General features: G+C 52.8%; 1 protein-coding gene across 1 annotated transcript; it reads left to right on the plus strand.

The window, feature by feature from the left end:
* Positions 1 to 10,590: 10,590 nt before the first annotated feature.
* Positions 10,591 to 19,204, plus strand: CRYGN (crystallin gamma N). The gene is given in 9 exon segments (XM_023764534.1): positions 10,591 to 10,698; positions 12,962 to 13,030; positions 15,063 to 15,108; positions 15,111 to 15,234; positions 15,236 to 15,279; positions 15,282 to 15,310; positions 18,200 to 18,289; positions 18,291 to 18,352; positions 19,045 to 19,204. Coding segments are annotated over 9 exon segments (732 nt in total).
* The last annotated feature ends 405 nt before the right edge of the window (positions 19,205 to 19,609 follow it).

Here is a 19,609-nt window from a genome sequence, read left to right on the forward strand (position 1 = left end):
TTTAATTGATTTCAGAGAGGAAGGGAGAGAGAGAGAGCAACACATCAATGATGAGAGAGAATCCTCAATCGGCTGCCTTCTGCGTGCCCCCTACTGGGGATCAAGCCTGCAACTTGGGCATGTGCCCTGACCAGGAATCAAACCATGACCACCTGGTTCATAGGTCAATGCTCAACCACTGAGCCACACTGGCCGGGCATCACTGCAGGTTTTGACAATCCTCAGAGCAAACGGCTCTGACGCACTCCAGCCCCACCTGGACGGTTCCAGGGCCTGCTGGGGGGGGTCTGGCGAGAGGGCAAGTGGAACGCCACCGAGCTGGTGCTGAGAGGAAGACTCGGACTGCAGCAATCCTTCAGTGCGCAGAGCTGTGGCAAAGTTGATTTCGGGGGACAGTTTTGGCAGCCTTCTCCCTGGGTTCTCAGAGGTCCTACTGCACTATTCCCGATGGTGTCTCTACAGTAGCCACAGGCCTGCTGAGTGAATAAGTAGGTGAACCTTTCCACGGGGCTGCATTCGGGACACGTTCCTTTGAATTCGGCCCGTGTCTGTCGCAGTGCGGTTGAAATTCCCCACAGTTCTCACAGGGCCGAGACTTCTTGAGTCCACCCGTCGTCGTGGGCTCAGAACAAGGCAGGCGGCTGGGGGCCTCCCGCCATTGTCACTGCAAAGTGCCTGGGACTCGGGTGGCTCCAGTGCTCGGTTACCAGGTTACCAGGACCCAGGATGTGCCGTCGCTCCTGGATTGTTGTCTAAAGGAAAACAGGTTAACAACTGGAACAGGAATTTTTAGGGGTGAAAAAGGCAGGTTTTAGGAAATATTAGAAATTAAGGGGACCATGAAGGAAGCACAGGGCTGCAGAGCAGCAGAAGGTATATTTCCATAGAATGAGGGAGCTGGGAACAGCAAAGGGTCTATATTTACAAAATAAAGAGAAGGAAACCCTTCATCCAGAAGGAGAAGAAGAAAGACCAAAGGGAACAGGAAAACAATAAGGAAGGAAGGGGCAGAACTTCACATGTCCCATGTGAGATTCAACCTTTGAGCCCAGGAGTTACTATAGTAACCAGTCTAGTGACCAATCAGAGGGGATATCAAGGCACCAGGCTCTGCAGCCTTTATAAGCCTTAGGGAAAAGGAACTCAGTGGGACCCTTTCCCTCTCCCCATGTGGGAGGCTGTACTTGTTCTTCAATAAATCTCCACCTTGGCTAGACTACCCTCTATCCGTGGATTCATTCTTCGACTCTGATGGACAAAGAATCCGGGTTCCAGTCCAAAAATTCCATTTCACAACCTTGGACAGGTCTGGACCCCCAAGAAACTCTAGTTTCTGGGGACCGCAGCCCCAGCCGAGCAGTGTGCAGGCTGCCACCCCATGTCGGGCCTGTCGGGACTGTCCGCCGTGTCTCCAGGAGCAATGAAGCTTGCAGAAGGCCTTGGCTGCCCTGGCAACGCCAGCTGAGGCTGCCACCAGGCCGTACCTGCAGGAAACCACCACCCCTTCCCCAGCAATGCTCAGAAAGTTCCAGCCCCACGCTCCCTCTTCTTCACCTCCCCCAAGAAGGGAAAGATCTACATTAGGCACAAAAAAAGTTTACATTGAGCAAAATTTTTGTTACCTGTCCTATGTGGACGTAAGGGGCCACATGCTGACCTGACAAGCTCAGGGGAGGCCTGCATGGCAGTCTTGCAAACTCAGAGACCTAAAGTCACCACAAAGGATGGTCTGAAATTAAACTTTAACTAAAAGCAGTTATGGTGGGCAGTTACGTACTAGGCAGATATCTTCACTGACTAGGTCAACCTTTACCTTAACTGAGCCTGTCTGTCTTTTTGCATCTATGATAACATTCCCTTAAAGTGTCTGGGTAACTTGTAACTTCCCTTTTTCTGGAGCCCCTGGGGCACTACCAAATGTGCTGGTCTCCAGGACAGATACCACAAATTCCTTCGTTATCATGTTCATTGTTCCTGCACCCACCTAAGAATGTGTCCATCATTTTACTTTTTATCCAATCCCAGGGGTTCCCCCCCACCCCCGCCTGCTTTGCTTTATCCCACCTCCTTAATCTATCACCAATGAATTTCATGTAACCCATCTACGTCCCTCTTTTGACTGCAAATGTATAAATACAAATGTAACCCGCCATTCTCCGAAGCATTATCTCAATTCGTTGAGGTTCTGCTTCCTGGTATATGTCGACAGTTTGGATCAAATAAACTCACAAAAATTCTTTACCGGTTTCAGTGGTTTTTTTTATGTTAACACCTAGAACGACCAGGGGACGTCTGCTCTGGAGTTAGAGCTGGAAAGAAGCTGAGAGCAGCTGACTCAGCATCCCTGTTTTCAGAGGAGGGGCCTGAGCCAGAGAGACCTACCAGCTCTCAGCCTGATGCTGGCACTACACCGCGTGCGAACACAGCCCCTGAGCCTGACACCGATACCCACAGGGAGCCCTGAACAAACCGGCCTTCGGATTAAGACTCAGAACTCGGCAGCTGTGGTCCCAGCTCTGCAGCCAAAGTGTGTCTTTGGGCAACTCCCTTCAACTCTGGTCTTGATTCCAGCGTCGGAGCCGGCCCTTTGCCAGGGACTGTTGTAATAGCCACAAGTACGAGAGCCCTGGCTGCTCCCAGAGTCTATAAAACGCAGAGTCATCGTCCCGAGGATGCGGGGCTGAGCCAGGCCTGCAGCCTGAGGTCTTTCCCCTGATGTCAGGGTCCCCGCTGCTCTCTGAGCTGCCTGCGCCTGCGCAGCGGGCCTCCAGCGCCAGGCGGAATCCAGGTGCCGCCTGGGCTACGCCGCCCAGAGGCGAGATGGAGACGCAAGAATTACCTCTCCAAGCAAGTGTATCAAATCCAAAAATAAAATATTTCATTCTAGTCTGTCCCAAGGTGTCAAGAACATGATGATCTCCTGTGATCATAAAAAACCCAGGTCAGCCACAGTTCACACAACAGGTGCCTTGAAGTTCAGCCCCCGGAGCTCAGTCCCACACTTGCAGATTAGGGGGTGTGTCCCGGTCCAGGGACAGACAGCTCCCCCACCCCCACCCCCCGACTCCGAGCAGGGACCTCAGTCCTTCATCTGAGGGCTTCATCTGACTCTGACGGTCCCTCCAGCTTCCACTCTATTACAGCCTGGGAAATGGCCTTGGCTTCTACCGCTAAGGTCTGAAGTTTCTCAAGAAATAGCAGAGGATTCTGGAAACATTATGGCCTCAGCAAGCAAGACCTTTCACCCAGTTTTTCCTGCTGCCCAAGAAAGGGGGGCCCAAACCAAACAGCCCGCAGGCTGGCCTGCCCAGGGGAGCCGGGAGCCGCTGCCAGCCTAAGCTTCCCAGGGTGTCTCCGCTTTATCACTGTATCCCTCCTCCTGTCCCCACCATTAGCAGATTAGCCAAGAATCCACATAAATCCACAAGCTCGTCTCTGACTTTCACGCGTGGCTTGGCTGTGGAGTTGATGTGTCCTGAACTTTACCCTAAAAGGCGTAAGCAGAGGGCCCGCCTGGCGCTGGGGGGAGCGGCTGGAAGGTTCCGCTCCTCACAGGCCATTCCCACAGCCACCTTGTCTGTGCCTGTAACGGAGCCTTGAGTGAACTTGCAAAGGCGGGGGAGGGGGCGGTACAGTGCCGGGTTGGCTCAGGGACCACATCTAAGAACCATGGACTCAGGTAATGACCTGAGAATGAGGGGCGCAGCGGGGGGTCCCTAACAACAGAGCTGCAGGAGGGGCCACTGCCCCGCTTGCCTGGGACTGACGGCCCTTACAGGTTGAATTGTGTCCTCCAAAAGTCTTAATCCCCAGTCCTGACAAAGGCCTGACTGCAGCCCCAGAAGCGAGAAGAGGCATGAGACAGTCTCCCTCCCGGCCTCCGGAAGGAACCAACCAACACCTGGATTTCAGACTCTGGCCTCCAAACAACGCAGAGGGTGGTACTTTGTTATGGTTGTAACAGGAAACAAACACAAGGAGGTCCTGCAATGTGGGATTTTCACTCTTTAAACCAGGACAGTCCCTGACAAGCCGGAATGGCTTGGCCAACCTAAGTGACACATGGCCAGAAGCCCACGTTTACACGAAAGGAGATGGATACTCAGAGCCATTGTGACCTGCTGTTCAGTCCGTTCAGGACGCTGTAACAGAATGCCAAGGCTGGGTGGCTTATCACAAGGGAAATGTATTTCTCAGGGTCTGGAGGCTGGAAGTCCAATGTCAAGGTGGTGGCAGATTCAAGTATCCGGTGAGGTCTGCTTCATAGACATGGTCCGCACATGGTGGAAAGGGTGAGAGAAATCTCTGGGTCTCCTTTATAAGGGCACTAATCTCATTCATCAGGGCTCCATCCTCATGACCTAAGCACTTCCCACCACCTTCTATACAACACTGGAGAGTGGGATTTCAACCTATGAACTGCGAGGTGGGGCACAATCATTCAGTCTATGGCAATCACCAAGGGCAAGCTAGCAAATTCATGTGAGACCAAGAGTAAAATTCATTTTCTAAGAGTTGACCATGACCCCCAGATAATTTGCATACACATGAATACAGACACATGTACACACTTGAATGAATGTGGGAGCAGCCCTCCAACCTGGGGCGGGGGGTGGTACTTAGTGCAGGTTCAGGCTCAGACTCTCTGGGCCACATAGATCCCTAGAATTTGCATTTCTTTTTTTTTTTTTAAATACATACTAGTATAGTTATTGATTTCAGAGAGGAAAGGAAAAGGAGAGAGATAGAAACATCAATAATAAGAGAGAATCATTGATCATCTGCCTCCTGCACACCACCTATTGGGATTCGAGCCCACAACCTGGGCATGTGCCCTTGACCAGAATTGAACCCGGGACCCTTCAGTACGCAGGCCGATGCTCTATCCACTGGGCCAAACCGGCTAGGGCTAGAATTTGCATTTCTGACAAGTGCACGGTGATGTCCATGCTGCTGGACGGTGGGGGAGGGGGAGGAGGGTCATTCTGTCTTGATTATATGACCCCTCTGGAAGATGCAGCCCCTGGAATAAATAAGGAAAGGTCTTGGGCGGACTGCTGGGGAGGACTAGGGCCATGTTGTCACCCTTGCCCTGCCCCCGGGCGACAACCACATTTCTGGATTCACCTTTGTTTCCCACCTGCAAGATAAAAGAGCACTTGAACTAAATTGGTTGTTCCAATTTGCATGTTTCTCAAGCTGGATTAAGTTGCTCCAATGCAAAAATTTTATTTCCCAATTTTTAGCCCCCCCTCCCCAAATTGTTTTCAATTTTAGGGTTGTTTTTCCCCACCATTTTTCTTAAATGTGTAACAACTACAGCCCCAACAGAGTGATTTGACCCTGAGATGTACTTCTTTTCTTGTTTTTAATGTTTATTGTTGAGAATATTATATATGCCCCTTTCCCCCCATTGCCCCCCTCCACCTGATTCCCACCCCACCCCAGATCTTCACCACCCTATTGTCTGTGTCCATAGATAATGCATATATGCATATAAGATCCTTGGTTGATCTCTTTCCACCCCCTCCCCACCCGCCTTTCCTCTGGGATTTGTTATTCTTTTTCATGTTTCCATGCCGCTAATTCTATTTTCTTCATCAGTTTATTGTGTTTATTAGATTTCTTATTTGTTTATTTTGATTTTTAGAATCAATTGTTGATAGATAGGTATTTATTGCTATTTTATTGTTCATATTTTTTACCTTTTTTCTCCTTCTTCTCCTTCTTTTTCTTTTTCCTCTTCTTAAAGACTACCCTTCAACATTTTATGTAATACTGGTTTGGTGCTGATAAACTCCTTTAGCTTTTTCTTGTCTGTGAAGCTCTTTAGCTGACCTTCAATTCTGAATGAGAGCTTTGCTGGCTAGACTGCAGCAGTCGCCAACCGGTGGTCCGTGGACCACTGGTGGTCTGTGAGGTCCAAAAGGTTGGCAACCACTGGGCTAGAGTAATCTTGGTTGTAGGTCCTTGTTATTCATCACTTTGACTATTTCTTGCCACTCCCTTCTGGCCTGCAAAGTTTCTGTTGAGAAATCAGTTCACAGCTGTATGGGTGAAATCAAACCCAGCCTTGTAGGTAACTAACTGCTTTTTCCTTGCTGCTTTTAAGATTCTCTTTTTGTCTTTAACCCTTGGCATTTTAATTATGATGTGTCTTGGTGTGGGCCTCTTTGGGTTCCTCTTGTTTGGGACTCTCTGCACTTTGTGGACTTGTAACTCTATTTCTTCACCAGGTAGGGGAAGTTTTCTGTCATTATTTCTTCAAATAGGTTTTCAATATCTTGCTCTTTCTCTTCTCCTTCTGGCACCCCCATAATGCAAATGTTGGTACGCTTGAAGTTATTCAAGAGGCTCCTTACACTATCTGCATATTTATTGATTCTTTTTTCTTTTTGCTCTTCTAACTGGGTGTTTTTTTCTTCCTCATATTCCAAATTGTTGATTTGATTCTTGGAATCCTCAACTCTACTGTTGAATCCCTGTAAATTATTCTTTATTTCAGTTAGTGTATGCTTAATTTCTGACTGGTCCTTTTTCATGTCTTTGACATTCTCACTAAGATCCTTGAAAGGTCTCACTAAGTCCCTTGAAGCTCTCATTAAGATCCTTGATTAACCTTATAACCATGGTTTTGAACTCTGTATCCAGTAGTTTGCTGGCTTCCATTTCTTTCCTTTATGACATGTTTCTTTATCTCTGCATTTTAGCTGCTTCCCTGTGTTTGTTTCTATGTATTAGGTAGAGTTGTTATATCTCTTGGAATTGTAGATGGCCTTGTGTAGTAGGTGTCCTGTAGGGCCCAGTGGCTCAGCCTCCCCAGTCACGTGAGCTGGGCCCTCTAGGTGAGCCCTTATGTGAGCTGTGTGCACAGTGTTGTAGTTGAGCCTTGATTGCTATTGGCATCACTGGGAGGAATTGACCTCCAGGCCAATTGGCTGTGAGGACCAGCTGAGACTACAGTGGAAGAGCAGCTGTGCAGTAGACACCCCTATGGAGCAGGACTTACTTTAGTGGGGCTTTGGTGCTCACTGAGTCTGCCCCTTGAGTGTGTTGTTTGTGGATGTGTAGAGTTGTAATCTGGTATGTTCTGAAGCTGTCCACTGGGTGCACTGGCTCTGGGGCCTCCTGGAAGGTGCAAAGTCAGTCACTGCCTGAGGCCATCCCGTAGGAGTTATAGAGAGGTCTGCAGATGGCTGCTACTTGTATTGGGCTTGTGAAGTGCCCAGGCAAGGCCAACTTGTGAAGCAAGGCAAGCTGGTGCTAGTGCCAGATCTTGGGCCTTTTATTGATAGATTTGGGGCATGCTGATACCAGCTGCTGCTTGTTTGAGAGATTTTAGCAAAGTTTGAAGCCTGAGCCAGACAGGCCATTCATATAGAAAAGCAGCTGCAAACAGTTTGGGTGGGGCTGCAAAATGGATGGGGCGGGGTCTCAGGGAATCACCAAGCTGAGAAAACAGTATGAACCAGTCTGATGGAAACTCAGATATGGCTGCCAGTCAGCTCTGTGAAGGGGGAGGTCCCAGCACAGAAATATGACCCCTTGAGCACCCCCATCTGGGAGAAAGCCACCCCAAGTTCCTGCCTGATGCCAGACAATTGAGTTCCTCCCTGTATATCCCTGGGTCTCCCAAAGCCTCCCCTCCTCACTGGAGCTCAGAGGAAGCGGGACCATGTACATTTGTGCACCAGCCTTTTAAGAGGAACTGCTGGGTCTCCAGCAGCCTTTGTGTTATTCAGCCACAAACCCCACGGGTGTTTAAAACCCAAAGTTACGGGGAATTCTCTTCCCAGCTCTGGAACTCTGGGCTGGGGGGCTAGTGTGGGGCTAAGACCCCTTGCTCCTCACAGGAGGCCTCTGCAGCCGAGATATCCCTCCCCATTGAAAAAAGGCCACACCTGGGTGTCAGACCACCCCGCTCCTCACCTCCACCCCTCCTACAGTCTCAATGTGCTTTCTGTAGTTCTCTAGCTGTAGAACTTCCACTCAGCCAGATTTCAGGTGGTTCTGAATGATGGTTGTTCTCTATTTTAATTGTAATTTTGGTGTGGTTGTGGGAGGTGGCAAGTATGTGTGTTTACCTATTTTGCCATCTTGGTTCTCCCAAGATGTACTTCTGTTTTAAGTTCAAGGTCACTGTGTCAAAATACTCTAATGCTGCCAGAGGGTGTTTAGAGCAGTCGGGACCAGAGGGCCTTGTGCTCAGAGCTCTATCACCCCCTAGAGTCTGAGAAAGACACTAATGTCTGTGCCAACTTTCTTTATCCACGTTCTTTCTTATTGCTTTTAGGAAGGGAGAGAGAGAAACATTGGTTGGTTGCCTCTCCCACATGTCCCAACTGGGGATCAAACCTATACCTGGGTATGTGCCCTGACCTGGAATCAAACCTGCCACCTTTTGGTGCACAGGATGATGCTCCAACCCACTGAGCAACACCAGCCAGGGTTTTAAAAAATGTATTGATTTGAGAGAGAGAGGAAGGAAGAGAGTGAGAGAGAATCATTCTCTGGTTGATTCTTATATGTACCCTGACTGGGGATCAAACCCACAACCTTGGCATATTGGGCGATGGTCTAACCAACTGTTACCTGGCCAAGGCTCCTTTTCCACATTCTTGACCCTCTACAACTTGTTAGAGAGTGTGGGTTCCCAAGGTGCTTACAGGAAAGTGCAGGTCATGCCTCATGGCAGCTGGCCCAGCGGCCATCGTGGGTGCTGTCCGTTCTGGCGCCCACAGTCCCGTACTGATGACCTCACAGGTCTCCTTCTCAGGTTTTTGGGCTCAAGGGAAAGGGATATCGAAAGCAGGGGGCTCCCTAGGAAAGGGAAGGGACCCTGACACTGCTGGGTGCTGCTCTACCCAATGCTCTGCACATCAATCCTCTCAAAGAAGGTGGGAAGTGACAGAGATGGGTAGATGTGCTCAAGTCACCAGGTGTCCTGGGCCCCAGGTCCAGCGAACGCCCTCCACGACTCTGGAAAGAAGATTTGAGGCCATGATGTGGGAGGCACTTCTGTGTTTTCACAGATCACAGCTCTGAGTGGGGCTGTTGGGCTGCATCTTTCTCTCAGGCTTCCTGGCCCTACCGGCCTGAGCTAGAGCCTGGTCTTGCCATCGTCACCTGCACGTTCCCCTCCTGAGTGCGATGCTGCCAGTGAGCTTCCCCTCCACCTTGTCCAGCCCAATACTCACCCCGCGCCAGCATGGCGGTTGGGAGTGGCCTGACTCAGTTTAGAGGGGAATGCTGAGCCCACACTATCCATGTGCTCTGGGAACACCTGTGGACGAAAGGGGCCACCTGCTGACCTGACAAGCTCAGGGGAGGCCTGCATGGCAGTCTTGCAAACTCAGAGACCTAAAGTCACCACAAAGGATGGTCTGAAATTAAACTTTAACTAAAAGCAGTTATGGTGGGTAGTCACCTCCTAGGCTGGTATCTTCACTGACAAGGTCAACCTTTACCTTAACTAAGCCTATGTGTCTTTTTGCATCTATGATAACATACCCTTGAAATGTCTGGGTAACTTGTGTGCTGGGCTGCATATCTGGCGCTTTGGCCAGACGGGTCATGCTGTGCTGTCTGTTCCTAAAACACATAGATAGGAAGGTACTGACATCAGGCCAGGCCTTGAAATATGGTCTCATGGCCCCTTCCCAGCACACAGGCCTTCTTTCTCCGAAGGCCCGGAAGTCTCATTCCAAATTTGGGAGACAAAGGACTGGAAAAAGTATAAATAAAGAGAGTTTCCTCCATATTGGGGGCCCAGAATTTGAAAGACACATTTTTCTCTGGGCCTCCACAAAATTTAATAATAAAATGTAACTCCTGTAGTCAGCACTGCAGTTCAGCCTCTGCTTCGGCAGGGTGCTGTAACTGTAGTCAGCTGGCCAGCTTAATAAAGGCTCTTAAATTTAAATTCTGAGTCGGTGGTCTATCTCGCTGAGTGAACCCATAACACTTGTAACTTCCCTTTTTCTGGACCCCTTGGGACACAACCTAATAAGCCTGGATGCCAGGACAGATACCACAAGTTCCTTCATTGTTATCATGTTAATTGTTGACTGTTGGCTATCCTGCACCCATCTAAATATGTGTCTATCATTTTACTTTTTGTCCAATCCCAGAGGTTTCCCCTGCTTTGCTTTCTCTGGCCTCTCTAATCTCTTACCAATGGATTTCATGTAACCCACCTCCGTCCCTCCTTTGATTGCAATGTATAAATACAGATGTAACCCGCCATTCTCCGGAGCATTATCCCTATCCGTTGAGGTTCTGCTTCCCGGCAATTGTCGACAGTTTGTCTCAAATAAACTCACAAAAATTCTTTGCAGGTCTGAATGTGTGTTTTTTTTTTTACATTAACATGCCCAACCCAAGAAACGAACAAAAATGGGTCCAGGACACTGATCCAGGCCACAAACTGGGAGAAGGTCCTTACAATGCACACACACAGCAAAGGAACAGATAACAGGTTACACACGCACACACATGCGCACATGTGTGCCAAATATACATCAATAAGAAAAGATTCAGAAGCAATGGGCAAAGAATATGAATAAGCAGTTTACAGCAGAGCAAACCCAAATGTATGGTGTGCAAGGGACAGATGTTGAGCAGCTGGATGCAAATCTGCTGTGGGTGCACCTGCGAGTACCCCTTGGAGAGCCCCTGCTGCACCCAGAGGACTTGGAGGTGAGCTTGGGCTTCGCCCAGCAGTTTCACTCAGACCCCACAGGGGAGGGTCTGGCCCCTGGCAGCATTCAGAAATTTGAGGGTGTTGCTATAGAGGCAGGCCTTTCGTGGGCGGAGGCCAGGGACACGTGATGCCCTGCAGCACGCAATGCAGAGCTGTCCTACAATTTCACCCACAAACAGAGTATTCTTTACTTGGTTTTAGTTTACACTAAATGTTTCTAGGATGGGAACTTTCTGCACTCTTAGCCCAATCTTGCTATGAACCTAAAACTGCTCTAGAAAATAAAGTCTGTATTTCTTAAGCTTTCCCATTTGAAAATAAGGGAAGAGACTTCCCCTTCTTTTTCTTCCAGAATCTCTCTGCCCTTTTCACCTGTACGTCGCCCCGTGTCCCGTGGGTTCTGAGTTGCCTAGCATGGAATTTCCTGCTGGGTGTGTTTGCTCTTCCTCAACTGCCTATAAATCGCCCACTCTCACTTCTGAGGTCTGTCACCCCATTTCCCCTCCCCCTTTCTTCTAATTTGTCCAAAACTGTCTTCTATACCCAATGTTGCCTTACTATCTTTGGAATTTCCATGCCTATGTGAATTTCCCATGTGCATGTATTAAAACATTGATTTTCTCTGGTTAATCTGTCTGTTAATTTGATTAGTAGTCCAACCTAGAAGAATTTAGAAGGTGGGAAGAGAAGTACTTTTTAAAATATATTTTTATTGATTTCAGAGAGGAAGGGAGAGGGAGAGAGAGATAGAAACATCAATGATGAGAGAGAATCATTGATCGGCTGCCTTCTACACATCCCCTACTGGGAATCGAGACTGCAACCTGGGCATGTGCCCTTCACCAGAATCAAACCTGGGACCCTTTAGTTTGAGGGCTGACTCTATCCACTGAGCCAAACTGGCTAGGGCAGGAGAAATATTCTTTTAAATGTACCTTTATTATTGAAATTATTACAGATGTCCCCTTCACCCCCCCCCATTGACCCCTTCCACCCCGCACCAGTTCACCCCCCAAAGCCTTCACACTATTGTCTGTGTCCATGGGTTGAGCATATATGCAGACAAATTCTTTGGTTAATCTCTCTCACCCACTCCCGTCAGTCTGTTCCATGCTTCTGTGTCTCTGGATCTATTTTGTTCATTAGATTCCACATGTGAGTGAGACCATGTGACACTTGTCTTTCTCTGACTGGCTTGTTTCACTTAGCGTGATGCTCTCCAGGCGGGGAGCAGTATTAACATTCCTTTCAGTGCCCACTGCTGTGCCCCAGGAACTGCATGCCCTCCTTTCCCTGGCCCTAAGTGTTTCATCTGGGAAATGGTGATAAAAATACTCTTTCCTGACAGCAGCTCAGCCTGCTGCTCAGAGTTCCCCCGCCTCCCCCCCCCCGCCCACCCCCATGCAGCAGGACCCCCCTCCTGGAGCCCCTGAGAGTCACCCCTGCTGAGCAGCAGCGCTCTCTCCTTTGATCTCAGGGCTGGCTGGCCCCAGCCGGCCGCAGGAGTCATTGTTTTGTGTACACAGCTCATCTCTGCACAGTTTGGGGCTGTACATCTGGTGGCCCCAATGTTGACTGCTCACTCCACAAACACTCTTTGAACCTCTGTGATGTGCCAAGAACTTCCATGCCCCCAGAAAGTCTCAGCTGCATGTTCCGCAACCCGACCTTGCCGTCACCCAGGGTGGTCTGGCGCGGAGCACTGTGGTCCACCGTGGGGCGGTTCTGGTCAGAGGAGGTGACACCCGAATGGATCAAGGGTGAGCACTGACCCCTGGGGGGGGGGGGGGCGTGGAGAGGGATGGGGCAGCATTCAGCAGGATCAGAGGTGGGAAGTGAGGGCGACCTGACGAGAGAGGTGGGGTCAGCCAGGGTTCGAGGCTGTAGGAGCAGAAAGTCAAAGGTGGGGCTGGGAGCTGAGGCTGAACAGCCGGCAGGGGCGGCCGAGGGCTGTCTTCTTTGCCCTCAGGGTAAACCCATGAGAAGTGAGTGGGGGGTGGTCAGGGACACACACACACACATACACACATACATACACACACACACACACACACACACACAAGGAAGAGGGGGGCGGAGTGGGCCCTGAGTGTGAGACCCTAACAGCAGGGACAGCGTCAGGCTGGGGTCAGAAAGAGGAGGCCTTGGGGGGTGGGGGTGGGGGGCTCCCCCTTGCAGTGACCCCCATGAGTGCCAAACTGACTGCAGGCCTAGGCTCGCAGGCTTACACGCGCCGGCCCAGCAAATCTTTTGCCCCAGGCGCTGACCCGGCAGGGCGCTGCCCGCTATACCTGGGGGCCGGGCCACCTGGGGCAGCGCTCCGGGAAGGTGAGTGCGACCCCAAAACAAGGCCGCGGCTGGGGGCAGCCGGGATCCCCCACCCCCACCCCCATTGCTCTTTGCACTCGGGATGTTGAGGGCAGGGGCAGGGGTTGGGGGCAAACTGTTGCTTGAGGCGCCCTTTGCATTTGACCAACCCAAGCAACGTTGGCTGAATTTCTTAACAAAAGGGGTGGCCTGGCCTGGCAGCTCCGTTGGTTAGAGCATCCTCCCACTACACCAAGGTTGTTGGTTTGATCCCGGGCCAGGGCACATACAAGAACCAACGAATGGTCCTGGCCGGTTTGCTCAGTGGATAGAGCTGTCAGCCTGCGGACTGAAGGGTCCCAGGTTCCATTCCGGTCAAAGGCGCATGCCTGGATTGCAGGCTGGATCCCGGTAGGGGGCGTGCAGGAGGCAGCCATTCAATGATTCTCTCTCATCATTGATGTTTCTATCTCCCTCTCCCTCTCCCTTCCTCTCTGAAATCAATAAAAATATATTTTAAAGAAAAAGAATCTACCAATGAATGCATAAGTGAAATAATGAATCTCTCTCTCTCTCTCTCTCTCTCTCTCTCTCTCTCTCTCTCCCTTCCTCTCTGCTGTGGGAGGTGGGGAGGTCTCCTCCCCAGCCCCTCCGTCACTGGCTCTGGGGCCCCACCCCACTCCCTCAAGTCAGGAGCAGGGAGGGGTAGGGTCAGACCTGAGAGGGGCCTTGGCTGGGGTGGAGGAGACGGCTTGTCCTGCAGCCCCTGAGCCCCACTGCCCTGCTGAGGCTGGTCTGTGTGGCTGCTCTCACCTGAGGCTGGTTCTCTGCGAAATGTTGAGATTTGAGGGACTTGGAATCCTGTGGGTGACCAGCTCCCCCTGAATATCTGGAGGGAGCCCTTGACCCGACCTGTCTGGTGCATGAAAGTGGCAAGTTTGGATCTCTACCCCTTCTCTAGCTCCCCATCCTGGCTACTCTGATGTCACCAGGGGGTACATTCAAGGTTTCTGAATCAGTCTGCATGGGCTAGGTTATGCTTCAGTGACAAACAGCCCCAAGACCCCGAGACTCACACCTTCCCGTGAGCCCCTGAGTGAGAGTGAGAAGGGGTGATGGTGCCCTGGCTCTCGAAGCTTCCACACCCTCACTCATCCCTGTGGCTGAAGCATACGCCTCGCCTCCCTCCAGGGTACAAGAGGAGCAGTGCTTCTGTGGGTGGCAGGTGACGGCACCCCGGTCTACAAGGGGTACGGGCCCCAGGTATGTAACATCACTTGTACTTTGCCAGGGCCCTTTTAGGAGCACAAACTGGAAACCCAAAGAGTTTCTGACTGGCTGGGCTGGAATGTTCGGTTCCTGGGCAGAACGTGAGTTTGGGGGCTGGGGGTCATGTTTAGTCCGGGGACAAGAAGAGCCCGTCAGTGCTGCAGCGCCACAGGACACTGTGCCTGACGCCGTAGGGTGTGAGGCTCCGGCTCTGACGCGCCTGCCACCCAAAGCAGGGCCTGGTGAGCCAAGGGACGGGGGTGCTGAGAAGCCCGTCTGGGCCATGAACCCCAGCCAAGCCCTGACTCCGCCAGCGGGTTCAGTCTCTCTGAGGAAGGGCCCCGGAACCTGACTTTCTGAACACTGAGTGCTGGCTTAGGATAGTGGGTTATGGGGACGTGTCAGCTTTTGAAAACATTTCCTTAGATGTTACGTTTTAATAATAAACAAAAATTGAGTTTAAAAAATGCAGTGGGAGTTTGGAAAAAGCCCAATTTCAATGGAGCCCCCGGACAAAGGGGCAATCGCTGCCCCACGCACCTTCTGGAATGTCTGCTCACTGAGCTCCGGGCGGAGGGACGTGCTCTGGGTCTGGCCGGCCCCCCACCCAGGCATCCCCCCACCCGCTCAGCCGAAGGCGCAGAGCCCCTGCTGTATGCAGCAGCCTGGGCTTCGGTGGCCCGGGCGTCAGGGTCCAGCCCAGGGTGCTGGTGCCAGGTGTCTGCTCCCAACACTGAACAGAGAGAAGCCTGTGACCTGCGCCCCCCTCCCCCCCCCTTTCCAGGTCACTCTCTGTGAGGGTAAGCACCTCACCGGGCGGAAGCTGGAGGTCTCGGGGCCTGTGACACCTTCCAGGACTGAGGCTTTGTGAACCGGGTAAACTCCATCCAAGTGGGGGGCAGAGCCTGGGTCAGCCTCACCCACCCCAACTGCCGGGGCCCGCAGTTCGTCCTGGAGCCGGGACCACCCCAATTTCTTCTGGTGGAATGGCCACGACGACCACAGGGCTCCTGTCGGCCTGTGGGAATGCAAGTGGCCACTGTACCCCGGGGTGTTGGGCCAGATGACTGAGGCTCAGGCCTGGCCCGACATGGGACAGTAATGAGAGAGCATGGCTCTCCCAGCTTTAAGAGCTGACGGGGCCCTACCAGGTTTGGCTCAGTGGATAGAGCGTCAGCCTGTGGACTGAAGGGTCCTGGGTTTGATTCTGGTCAAGGGCACATGCCTGGGTTGCGGGCACATCCCCAGTAGTGGGTATGCAGGAGGTAGCTGATGGATGATTCTCTCTCATCATTGATGTTCCTATCTCTTTCTCCCTCTCCCTTCCTCTCTGAAATCAATAAAAATCTAGCTAAAAAATTTTAAAAAGCATGATGCAATTAAAAAAAAAAAAGAGCCCTGACCGGTTTGGCTCAGTGGATAGAGAGTTGGCCTGCAGACTGAAGGGTCCCAGGTTCAATTCCAGTCAAGGGCATGTACCTTGGTTGCGGGCTCATCCCCAGTAGGGGGTGTGCAGGAGGCAGCTGATGGATGTTTCTCTCATCGATGTTTCTAACTCTCTATCCCTCTCCCTTCCTCTCTGTAAAACATCAATAAAATATATAAAAATAAAAAAAGAGCTGACAGGGCCATGGGCTGTCTAAGCCGGAGGGAAAGGCCACACAGACTCATCCACTCCCGTGTGCATGGGATGCTGGGAACCCGGTGGGAGAGCCGGGCCCTTTTATGCCTGTATTTTCAGGCATGTTTCAGGAAAGCTCTCACATTTCTGATCCCAAAATCTTGCTGAATTTTCAGCTTAAAATGCTGTTGGAAATACTAGAAGTTTGGCTTTGCTACCAGATGGGGGAGCTCTTAGCTGTAAAGCAGTGGTTCTCAACCTTGGCTGCACAGTAAATCTTTTTAAAATCCTGATTTCTGGGCCTCATCCTCGGGAAATTCTGTTTCTTTGTTACTAATGTTGTGGCCCCACCCCATCACAAAGAAACAGAATTTCCGGAGGATGAGGCCCAGAAATCAGGATTTTAAAAAGATGTCCAGGTGATTCTGATGTGCAGCCAAGGTTGAGAACCGCTGCGTAAAGTAAGGCTGCTCGGGGCCTGGTGCGTCCCCCAGGCAGGTCCTCTTGCAAAGAGCATTTTTCAAAACCCTTCGGTGCCCTGAGGCGGAAAAGAGGGTGGGGAAGCTCGGTCCTGGACAGGAAGTGTGATTTGGGGGCAGGCGCCGACAGGAGCTGCCATCGCAGTGTGTGTAGGTCCCCCCGACTGTGTGTCTCGTTGTCCCCACGGCGGGATTGGAGGACTGGGTGTTCCCATTCCTTAGGATTTTCCCAAGTCACAATTCCTAACCGTCCTGCTGTGAGTTCTGGGAGTTCTGGTGGGAAATGGCTGATGCCTGAGGCCAGGGTGAGCGGCTTGCAGGGCTGGGAGTGCTGGTGAACATCTGAGGAGCCCGGAGAAGGGGCCTCCTGTCTGGGGTTACCCTCTCTTTTCTTTTCCTTGTCTATATATATAAAATCCTAAGCTACCAGCCGCCCGGCGGACCGGCTGACCGGCCTACCGGCCAGTAGGCATGACACACACTGACCACCAGGGGGCAGACGCTCAACGCAGGAGCTGCCGAGCAACAGCAACTTTGCAGAGTGCCCTCTCGCACTCTGGGACCCCTCGAGGGATGTTGGACTGCCAATTTCAGCCCGATCCCCGCAAGCCAGGCCAAGGGACCCCACCTGCTGTCGGGACCCGCTCCCTCCGCAGACACCCTTCAAGCCACGGTGCTGCCCCAGGTGCGGCCAGCGGGGGAGGGACCAAGGGAAGTTGGCTCCAGGGCGTGTCCGGCCCGTTTCACCCAGTCCCGCCCCACCAGCCACCTTCTAATTAATTTCCTTTCAATGTGCACGAATCCATCACCGGGCCTCTAGTTTTTAAATATATTTTTATTGATTTTAGAGAGGAAGGGAGAGGGAGAGAGAGAGATAGAAACATCAATGATGAGAGAGAATCATTGATTGACTGCCTCCTGCACGCCCCCTACTGGGGATTGAGCCTGCAACCCAGGCATGTGCCCTTGACTGGAATGGAACTCGGGACCCTTCAGTCTGCAGGCCCACGCTCTATCCACTGAGCCAACCCGGCCAGGGCATACCCTCTCTTTTCTACGGGCTTGCAAAACCAGCTGGGCTCTGGCAGCTGACACTGGGAGAGCAATTTCTCAGGGTTACCACCAGGCCACCGACATAAAGGAATGTACACGGCTGGCCCGGATCTTGCATAATGCGATTTGTATGAGAAACATCTTAGGTATCTTTCGAATGATCTTCTCCTCAGAGCTGCCCTCCGGGCCAGCTGTGCCGCAGACCCAGCCCCCCCACGGCCAGTGGGCGGGACCCACCTCTGTCCTTCGGAACACGGAGCTTCTTGGAGGGAGATCTTTGTCCTCGTCTCAGGGACGCAGCAGGCATTCAGCAAGGAGGTCTCTGCGTTTGCTTTAGACTTTGGCTTCATGTTTTAACAAAAGGTTCTATTATAGTTTGTAAAATATTATCATTTAAAGGCTTGCTCCAGGCCTGTGGCCCAGGGTGGGGAGGGGATGAGGAGAGGGGGAGAGGAATGCTCCCCAGCCCCAGCACAGGAGGGAGCCCAGTGCCCGGGCCTGGTGGGAGCAGCCGCTGACCCCGGGCAGGCTGGCCCGCTCTGCACCTCTGGTTGAAGACAGAGGAGCTTGGGCCTGCTCAGGGCTCTGCAGCTTTTTAAAGAAACAGACCCCTTTCACCCAACCACACCTCCTGTGCGAGAACAAGGGGCGTGCTGGGTCGAAGTGTGTGCTGCCCACTGCCCCAGTGACGTGCACTCGGTCTTCTGTTCCCGGGGGGGACGCAGCACTGTTGACCTCTTTCTTCCCTCCGCCCACGTGGGCCCGCAGCTCGGGGACCACTTCCGCCTAGAAATCTTCGAGGGCTGCACCTTCTCGGGCCAGTGCCTGGAGCTCCAGGAGGACTGTCCTTCTGCGGAACCGGAGGAGTCGGGGCTGAGCCGAGACCCGTGTCAGTGCCACCGCAGTGTCGGGGGATGGAGTGTGAGTGCAGATGGCACGGCCCCCATTCGCTGGGCCCTACCAGGCAGGTGTGGGGGCTTTGGGGCGGGTCAGACCCGGGCAAGTGGGCAGCTTGTCCCCGGCCCCAGAGGCTCTTCCCCACTCAGCTGCCTCCCTTCCCCAGGCACACATCGCCCTGGCCACCGCCTTGGCCCCGAGGCCGCCGTCCCTCAGGCATCACCGAGGGCGCGGAGGCAGGAGGCACATGGCAGGTCACTGTGACTAGACTGACCGCATGGACTGCTCTTTGGGTTTTTTTGAGCGGGGGAACCTCCCTAATGACCTGGGCGCCCGTTACCTGCAGCTCCACCCTAAAGGGAGGTGATGGAGGGAGGGGCGTTTTTTCTCCTGCCCCACCCAGGCCCGGAACCTCCAAGGAGCTGCAGATTAGTCCACGCCTTTGTCTGTGGTTTCTGCTCTTGCTATCAGGGTTCCAAGACCTCCCCAGGGCCCCAGAGTTTTTTGACCTTCAACCCATGTTTTTTTTGGAGAGAGACAGTGTCCCCCCGTGGTTTCCGAGGGGCAACCGCTTTTCCCCGAAGTGAAAGGAGGGCTTCCCCATCCTGGGGGGCCTGGGGGGGCCCTGTCCAGGGGAGGAAGTGGTTGCTGGGCCTTTGGGTGGCCCTGCAATGTTCAGCATCCTTTTGCCGGCCCTGCCCCCCCTCTTGCCCTAGGTGGGTCCTGGACCCGGAGCCCAACTACCAAGGCACACCCCTGGTGGAGTGGGGGGGGGGGAGGGGAGCGGGGGGGCGGGGGGGCGGATGCCACAGCTTCTCCGGCTGGGAGGCCCCCAGTACTCGTGTCCAGTCCCTCCAAAGGGTTGTCCACTTCTAACTGGGCCGCCACTGTCGGGCCAGGCCCAGGAGAGGCCCAGGACCGGGTAGTCCCTTCCAGCCACCGCGTGGACTGGGGACCACGGGGAATGAAAGTCATAAAAGTGGAGAGTGAGCGGCCTCTATGATTTCTCTGCCCTTCCTGACATGAGGGCAACTGGACAGGGGCTGGTGGACTCCCAGGGAGGCCCAGGGGCCTGAGAGGGCGGGGAGGGCACTGGGAGGCAGCTACAGGGGGACATGAGGGCTGGGAGGGACCCTTTCATTTCACAGGGGAGCCCAGGCCTGAGTGGGAGTGATTGCCTAGGCCCCAGAGCAAGCTCCCCGGGAGCCAGGACTGGCCAGGGTACTTCTCAGACCCCTGAGCACCCCCTCGGAGTTAGGGGACAACAGGAGGGAGGAAGTG

Source organism: Myotis lucifugus, unplaced genomic scaffold, assembly GCF_000147115.1.
Source record: "Myotis lucifugus unplaced genomic scaffold, Myoluc2.0 scaffold_336, whole genome shotgun sequence".
NCBI lineage: Eukaryota > Metazoa > Chordata > Mammalia > Chiroptera > Vespertilionidae > Myotis > Myotis lucifugus.